The following is a 9,556-nucleotide window of genomic DNA, read 5'->3' on the forward strand; positions in this document are numbered from 1 at the left end:
TTCAGTCCAGTTAATTTTTATCTTAAAATATTACTAGTAATATAAAACTTATAAGATTCAGTAGTTTACAGGTTATGGCTCATGAGTCTTTTTGCTGTGAATTTTATTTTCTTCAGCAAAAAGACTCACGAACCATTTTAACCTGTAAACTTCATTAAAAGGCCTTTTACTCATTAAGTATAAACTATAAATCAAATGAAAGAAGGCTTGTACTAGACACAGGTTTTTGAGCAAAGTTTTGACCATGTTTATAATTTAGAGGCCTTAAAATGTACTTAATATATAAAATCTACTGTTTCATATTTAAGTCTACTAGCGATTGTTTTTTTGTGTGCAACACTTCTCTTTACAGATTTTCTATGCAGCTCTGGACCAGGTTTAGCATGGAATACCCACAATACAGATCAACCACTGACATCTTTAAAAACATACAAAAATTGTACGGGTTACCCACGTTAATAACAGTGAGTGACAACATCACAAATGCATTTCAGATTCTGCACATTTGTCTAATTACATTTTTTTTTTTTTACCCATAATGTTAAAAAGGTTTATCTCTATCTGATGACATAGGCTTGGCAGCTGAGATTTAGTCACCTGCTATATATTTTTTTATTTCCATTTAGTAAATGTACAATTTTCCATTTTATAGTGACTGTTCACTTTCAAAACACAAAATATCTGTAGTTGTACTGTATGTCTGGTCTAATTAAAAAGGAGACGGTGTCATTTGCAGTGCGTTATCGCAGAGACATGCTTGCTCATGGAGGCAGTAAAGAGCCTATGCTGATGGTCCAAGGTAAAACCAACACTTAAGATCTTATTAACTGTCAATCTTAAGAGTAAATATTGACAGATTCTTATTTTTGATCCTCAGGAATGCTAAAAAACCCCTTCCACTGTAGACTTTGTTGATGCAATAGTTAAACCTTGATGCAAATCCCCAGCTTAGTAGAACGAAAGATCCTTATTTGTTGGGTCTCATACCCTTGGTATGACCTCACTCTTTTCATCAATATAACATTGATAAAAAGGAACATTATTTTGTGTAATGCAACATGTTTATGCGGTTTAAGGTTTAAAAAACAATAAGGCAAATATGTATAGCATTATATAATTTGAAAATGGCCTGCTTGTCTAAAATGACTATTTTAATAAAACACCATAAACAATTTTATCTTTGAAAAGCAATATGCTAAAGATTATGATCCGGTATATGTATTAATTGGGAGAAATTAAGCTTGGTTTCAAATTACATTCATAAACCACAATAATACATTCTCAATTTTGCAATGAGTACAAACACAACATAGGTACTTATTCACTTTGTAGAAGAAAGGCACAAACACAGGTTTCATTTTGTGGTGGTTTATTTACCTATACAAAAGACCATAACTCAAGCCAAGGTGGGATCTGAAAAAGAGATGAATAAACATTCAATACAGGAGACCAGTAGAAGAAACAACATTAGTTTACAAAACATCAAATATGAAAATGAGCTTTCTGAGTTAATAATCACCATGTTATGCCTCCTTCTCTGGAGCTGCCTCATCTGTGCCCTTGGTGTTTCTGGTGTAGATCACTTGAGCTCTGTGTTTGGACACTAGCTTGATCAGACCTGACAACGAGAAAGGTCAAATGCCACTCCATCATAGATTCAAGATAAAGCTCAAGACATCTCTGCATGTGTTAACCTAAAAAAAATGTTTTAAAAAGTTTCTGGAAGCCCTGCCATATGTGATGTACACAAAGAGTTTGAGAATCAATCATAAATTCACTGTTAGAGAATCAGATGATCACCTTTGTTGAGCAGCTCTTGCAGAGAAGCCCTGGCCAGCGAGCCCCTGATCTTCAGCCTCTCAGACACCACGGCGGGTGTGATGAGCTTGTAGTTAGGAACCTCTTTGTACAGTTTGTCATATGTGGCCTTGTCAAAGAGGACCAGGTTGTTCAGCTTGTCCCTCACCTTTCCTTTGGACCACTTCTACTCGAGACCAAATACATGGATAATCACAATACATGCATGCAATTTGAGCATAAAACCACTATTGATGATTGACAAATCTCTCAAGTGATGTAAAAAAAAAAACTTGTAAGATTTACCTTCTTCTTCGCTTTGCCTCCGGATTTGTTAACGGGATCCTTGTCCTTTTTGGACTTGCCCGCATCTTTCTTCTGCTTGGTGTCCTTGGGCGGCTACAGTTACAGAAAACGAATTTCAATCACATGCATACATTAAACGCGTATTTTAATCATTACATGGCCAAGGGTTTTAACAAATCCATGTGTGGTAATGCGACGCGCGTGTTCAGGCCTCGCGCACGATGCGGCACAGTTCATACAAAATAATCATACAAAAATGCTGAAATGGCCAACTAAAGCTACGTTACGTCTTTCATCATGCTTAGAAACGTAGGACAGTGTTGTTATAATACTGCTATTACATGTGAAAATGAGTAAAAAGTGCTATTTTCTGACATTGGGGAATCGCTCGAACACTCACCATGCTGAGGCGTTGCGAGCAGCGGAAGAGAAAGGAAGTGGCGCACGCACACGTCCGCTTTGTCCGCGTGCACTTCGACTCGTTCTGTCTCTGGCCTCAGTAGTTCACGGTCGCCACCTGCAGGACTGGAGCGGCTCTCATTTAAAGCTGAGGAAACTTTGGAGAACCACTTTCCTCTGGCTTTTTGTGTCATTATTTGCCCGTTTTAAATGTGACAGTAAAGAAATGTATAATGTTTTAAACTAAACATTTTTATTTGCAAACATGTCTGTATTTGTAAAAATCATTTAATCTCGAATTCCACACACTCAAATTGAAAGGCACTTGTTTGTGGTTAGAAAGATACATGCATGAAATGTATGCAGTACATGGATATTTGTTTTATTATTTTCAGTCTAAAATCATCCCATACTAAGCAAAGCACCCTTAAACGAAAGCAGGAGCAGCCTCATTTGAAACGACATAATAATAGCATTTTGGCTCTTTTTCTGGCAGTTGCTCCAGTGCATATGTGTTTGCACCATAGACTGTATAAAAACAGGTTTGCGCTCTGGAAAGCATCAAATGTTCCTATTTTCAAGGTGTTTTTGCAGAGATGTTTAACCACTCAACGCTCAAAACAACATTTTATTCAGTGGTGAAAATTCAGTTTTGCCACCACAGGAATAAATTACATTTTAAAATAAGACTTATTTTTAATTGTTATAACACTATATTCACACCTTTTCAGACAGAAAAAAAATATCAAGACCAAAGTTTAAAGTAATGTGAAATGACACATAAGCAACAACTTAGTTACAGTAATCTTTTATACAAAATTTTTACACTTTTGTTCATCATAAAGGATAGTGTTGTTCGCATTAAATTAGTAGGAATCGGGTACATATTTAGAAATAATAACATTTTTGCTGTAACACTAAAGGCAAACGTACATGTGCAAAAGAACAACGTCTGTCTATGTAAGACAGTCTGTAGACTGGAAAAAGATTATCCTCAATTCAGCACATAACCCAAGCTCAAATTGTTAAAAAAAAAGAAAAAAAAAAACATTTACAAGCTCAAAAAGCTTGTGATATGTTAAACAACATTCAGGTAAAACAATTCCTGTTAACATTTACTAAGAAAGTAAAAAAATGTCTATACTAGTGTGTAAACATTTCCATTCTTACAGTAATACAAATTCTGTTCTTCTGAAAGTGTTGTGATTTTGCTGATGAATTAGCTTAAAAAATACAATCAGGCATTTTATCTTAATGCATTTTGTCATGAAGCAGTTCCTGCAGATTTACTATTTGCCATCAGAGCTAAAATGGCATGTGATGACTTTTACTTGCAATCACCCCAAACAACGCAATTGGTCCGTAAGAGGAAAATCTAAATGCAGCACCAAGAATCAAAATCCAAAGCTGCAGAACATAAATTGTTGTATTAGACACCATTGAAGCAATAAATAAATGAGACACTGAAGATGGCTAATTAGTTAAAATATCATTGTGGTCAATTTTTGGATATACCTCTTTCTCTGAGACACCAGTGGGGACTGAAACTGGATGGAGTGCCAAAATCCATAGTGGTGCATCCTGAGAAACCACACATGATGATTTAACCAACACAGTAAAGCAAAAATTGATGCACGTATAGATTTTAAAATTTTTTAGATTAAAAAAAAATTTAGAAAGGGGAAAGTATTTCGGTTGAAGGAATAGAGCATGTAGCCCACAAACATTGAGATGAATATAACTGTGCGGTAATATCCATAACCTGCTGCTCCCATGATTGCAGTTGTGAAATTTTTAATGAATACAAGTGTAAAAAAAATAAAATGAAAAAGCTGCCCTATCAAGGCCAAAAAGTGTGCTGGATTTGTGACTGTGTGACAGACTGTGACAGTCAAAAAACTGATCCAAAGGTATAATTCATTTCTGACTTCTAAGGATGGTATTTTTAGCTCCTCTCCAAGCTCCTTAAAGTTGCATGGGCGACAGACCTCTTCAGTGATGTACCTGGAAAACCTCTCAGAGTCAGTTTACTTCAGTCTCTGTGCAAGTAACTTGCTGTGAAGTTGTCCTGCATCCAAATATACATCTGAGCATAATCAAAGCATCAGCACTATTTAGACTTTCAAACTCAAAACAGATCACTTCAGACTTAAGTTTGATGAAACAGGCCTCGTGAAGTCTAAATGCTAAAGGACTACTTGAGTGTCCATGGTACATGTAATGGGGCATTTGAACAGTGATATGAATTTGAAGCCTGATGCAGGTGTCCAGGGAACATGTCTTGCAAGAATGCCAAGACACCAGATAAAAATATTCCTACACATGCTTGCTTCACATTGCAGGTGGACACACGCACTCTTCTTTGTAAGAACTGATTAAACCGGTGTGTTAAAAACCTACGTCCAATGGAACTGAAGCAAAGATGTGGCCAATCATTGCACTACAACCACTAGATGGCGCACTTATAATGCATTATGCCAGGATTTGTCTTGATATAATTTATACGTGCAATTAATATTATGTTATGCTAATATATTTATTATACTTTTCAAATAATAGACAAAATGATAACAACATACAGAGACCACCTAGTTCAAAATAGATTAAATAATTTAAATCATAGATTAAAGGTTTGTGAATTCTGTCCTTCCATTTTAAATTTGAATATAATCAGCTCACGTTAACAGTGCATCAGCCTGCGCCATCAAGAGTTTCATGACAGAATTTAGCATTGACACAGTCAAGAGTGCTGACCCTACACATAGGGGCCAAACAACAGTATTTACTGTATTAAACATCCATTGTTAGAGAAACTGGAGAGATAGTGACAAAACAGGGTGATACTCCACACAGATGTATTTCCCTAATTAAAATAGTCAGGAGCTTAAGAGTGATTATTGCCCTGTTAGGACTGATTAGGATGAAACCAAGGATAAGGAGTGGAGAGAGAAACTGCTTAGAGCATCCAGAAGCCCCACATAGATATGCAACTAATATGTGGTGGTGATTGGCAAATCACAGGACTCTGGACTCTGAAGCTATAATACCTAGCCTGGCTCCGCCCTCCTACGTACTTCTGCTCAATTTCATTTCCCTTCAGTACTCAAGGTTAAAATGTATGAGAGTCTGGTAGAACCAGGCTAATAATACCAGGAATAGGTGTGAACAGTTTGCAAGTAGCGGTCACTATGGACTGATTTCTTTTACAAATCCCACTTCTCTAATTATTCAGGTAATGAAGGATGAGTTAAGAGGTTTAAGGTGCTTTAGATGAACGATTTTGCTCTTATCTTTAACAATCTATCTTACAAAATGTGCAGAGCGGGGTGTCACGAGGACCAGGATTAAATTTCCATTGTATTTCAACCCTCACTTTTCCTCAGTTCCTTGTCAGGTATTGTTTGTATTGTTGTTGGTTTTTCCCCTGCAGTTTCTCCCTGGATTTATTTAAACTTTCAAACATTTTTTACATACTCATTGTCGTGCGCATTATATTAAATAGCAACACGTTACATTCATCTAGGTTATTCATAGGTAATGTATTCAATCTGCTTTTTAGATTACTTTTTTCCTAACCTAAATTTACCATTAAATGTACCATATTTATATTAAAAAGCAAAGCGAGAGAGAATATATTCCATTGTTTGATACCAACATTCTGGAGTGCATTAAAAATTACATTACACAAGGGTTTCCCTAACTGGGGTTAATAAAATAACCGCAGTGGGCTTGTGAATTGATAAAAAGCTAACAATGAATTGAGTCGTATAAAGGTAAAATTATAAAACTATTTTAAAACAAAAACTATCAAAATAAAACATTTGAACACAAATAATATGAGTTCACCTGCATGTCAATGTGACCATTAAATGAAATCAGAGCACTGTGAATATTATGATAATATAATCCAGTTACGAGTGCTTAATTTTTGGAATCTGATTACATAATCCAGATTACATATAATCCCTACCCAACGCTGAAAATAAACATATACCTTGAAAAAAATCAACTGGTCTCAAAATTTCAGCAATAATGTCTAAGAGGTTGTTAAATTATCCTCATTTTTTAAAGACTACGAACTTCACTAGCATTCTGACGTGCTGCTTAGATTTTTACAAGTAAATGTTATAGAAAACACTTAGTAGAAAATTGCAGTTGAAGTGACAATATAATACCTAATGTCTCTATAATTGCTCTGTCTACCCATGGAAATGTTCAGAAAGCGACTTCTCCATGGTTCGACTCGTTATGTGTGTTTGTGTGTGTGTAAGTGAGTGAGACAGACAGAGAGAGAGAAACGGAGAGAAGCAGCACAGGATGCTTTACTCCTTTTCAGATGAGGTTGTGTTAAGAGTGTCTGTCTTGTTTTCTTTGTTTCGTAAAAATAAAATATTAGATTAGAAGGTGTCTTTCACTTTAGTTCTTTTTTTATTCTCAAAAAGCATTTTCAGGAGCAAGAGACGAAATAAAAAAGAGAGGGAAGTGTCTGTACAGTGTCGGACTCTGTAAATTTAACAGCCATTCAGGTAAGATAATCTCTTCTTCTGCAGTCAATAGACTGAACTATTATTAATTCATGCTCTGACTCCTGCTATTGAAAAATGATTTCTATAACAATTACAGAATTACAGACCCAGTCACATGGAAGTGCTGTGCTAAGGATTTTAACAAGGCTGATTTGATATGTCGCTCTATGTTTCTTTTCTGGGTTTAGCCTTTACAGCTCAGAAACTGTGATCACTGCAGCATGTGGACGTGACCGTGCAGTGTTATCTGTCAGTTCCGCTCTGGTGCTGCAGGCTGAAGCCTTCGATTAGTACAGTCGTGGCTAAAAGTTTTGAGAATTACATAAATATTGGAAATTGGAAAAGTTGCTGCTTAAGTTTTAATAATAGCAATTTGCATATACTCCAGAATGTTATGAAGAGTGATCAGATGAATTGCATAGTCCTTCTTTGCCATGAAAATTAACTTAATCCCAAAAAAACCTTTCCACTGCATTTCATTGCTGTCATTAAAGGACCTGCTGAGATCATTTCAGTAATCGTCTTGTTAACTCAGGTGAGAATGTTGACGAGCACAAGGCTGGAGATCATTATGTCAGGCTGATTGGGTTAGAATGGCAGACTTGACATGTTAAAAGGAGGGTGACGCTTGAAATCATTGTTCTTCCATTGTTAACCATGGTGACCTGCAAAGAAACGTGTGCAGCCATCATTGCGTTGCATAAAAATGGCTTCACAGGCAAGGATATTGTGGCTACTAAGATTGCACCTAAATCAACAATTTATAGGATAATCAAGAACTTCAAGGAAAGAGGTTCAATTCTTGTAAAGAAGGCTTCAGGGCGTCCAAGAAAGTCCAGCAAACGCCAGGATCGTTTCCTAAAAAGGATTCAGCTGCGGGATCGGAGTGCCACCAGTGCAGAGCTTGCTCAGGAATGGCAGCAGGCAGGTGTGAGCGCATCTGCACGCACAGTGAGGCCAAGACTTTTGGAAGATGGCCTGGTGTCAAGAAGGGCAGCAAAGAAGCCACTTCTCTCAAAAAAAACATCAGGGACAGATTGATCTTCTGCAGAAAGTATAGTGAATGGACTGCTGAGGACTGGGGCAAAGTCATATTCTCCGATGAAGCCCCTTTCCGATTGTTTGGGGCATCTAAAAAAGGCTTGTCCGGAGAAGAAAAGGTGAGCGCTACCATCAGTCCTGTGTCATGCCAACAGTAAAGCATCCTGACACCATTCATGTGTGGGGTTGCTTCTCATCCAAGGGAGGGGGCTCACTCACAATTCTGCCCAAAAACACAGCCATGAATAAAGAATGTTACCAAAACACCCTCAAACAACAACAACTTCTTCCAACAATCCAACAACAGTTTGGTGAAGAACAATGCATTTTCCAGCACAATGGAGCACCGTGCCATAAGGCAAAAGTGATAACTAAGTGGCTCGGGGACCAGAATGTTGAAATTTTGGGTTCATGGCCTGGAAACTCCCCAGATCTTAATCCCATTGAGAACTTGTGGTCAATCCTCAAGAGGCGGGTGGACAAACAAAAACCCACTAATTCTGACAAACTCCAAGAAGTGATTATGAAAGAATGGGTTGCTATCAGTCAGGATTTGTCCCAGAAGTTGATTGAGAGCATGCCCAGTCGAATTGCAGAGGTCCTGAAAAAGAAGGGCCAACACTGCAAATACTGACTCTTTGCATATATGTCATGTAATTGTCGATAAAAGCCTTTGAAACGTATGAAGTGCTTGTAATTATATTTCAGTACATCACAAAACAACTGAAACAAAGATCTAAAAGCAGTTTAGCAGCAAACTTTTTGAAAACTAATATTTATGTAATTCTCAAAACTTTTGGCCACGACTGTACAGTTAGAGGTTTTTTTTTTTTAAACTGAACTGTGTCATGTGCATGGACATCAATAAACCACCCCAGGAGCTCGCAGCACTGTCCCGTGAAGTAAAGATTGCATTAACAGCTTTTAATGACCTGATTAAATGATTTAGAGGCAGATGCCACTTAAAATGAGCTCTCTAAAAACTAAAAGCCACTAAAACTGGTCTACTGTTCTTTGCATGATTTGTCAGGGAATTTTCAGCTTTGGTATTTGCACATCTTTTGAAGCAGATTAGAGTAGGAAGAAAATCTCATATTGAAACAATACACATCAGTATAACAGAGAGAGGGAGAACAGAAGAGAGGAGCACTGTCAGTAAGAACTGTCTGTGGTTCGTACCAGCGATCTACTGCCAGATTTGTTCCCCCTGTTGCCATAGCAACAGTCATTATGCATAATTTCAGATTGTAGAGTTAATATTCAGGAACTAGTACTATCTGTACCTGTATCATTGTAAACAATAGTTCACAAATAATCTTTATTTGTTATCTAAATGGGACTCAAATCTGAAACTCAAGTTGAAAAATGTAAAATCTCACAGTCTGGTTTCCATCTCTGTCTACTTTCAGTGATTTTAACCTCAGTCTGATTTCACTGTGTGAGCCCCACCTGAGTCTGATTTCACTGTCTCATCTCCACCGGACTTT

At 37.1% G+C, this 9,556-nt stretch overlaps 1 protein-coding gene across 1 annotated transcript; it reads right to left on the minus strand.

The window, feature by feature from the left end:
* Positions 1-1,352: 1,352 nt before the first annotated feature.
* On the minus strand, positions 1,353-2,618 carry LOC132127154 (small ribosomal subunit protein eS25). The gene is made up of 5 exons (XM_059538825.1): positions 2,504-2,618; positions 2,104-2,196; positions 1,801-1,984; positions 1,520-1,618; positions 1,353-1,413 (listed from the first exon to the last, which is right to left on the minus strand). Exons 1-4 carry the CDS (start codon positions 2,504-2,506, stop codon positions 1,524-1,526), a joined length of 375 nt encoding a protein of 124 aa, XP_059394808.1. The 5' UTR covers positions 2,507-2,618; the 3' UTR covers positions 1,353-1,413; positions 1,520-1,523.
* Positions 2,619-9,556: the final 6,938 nt, after the last annotated feature.

This window comes from Carassius carassius, chromosome 45 (assembly GCF_963082965.1).
Source record: "Carassius carassius chromosome 45, fCarCar2.1, whole genome shotgun sequence".
NCBI lineage: Eukaryota > Metazoa > Chordata > Actinopteri > Cypriniformes > Cyprinidae > Carassius > Carassius carassius.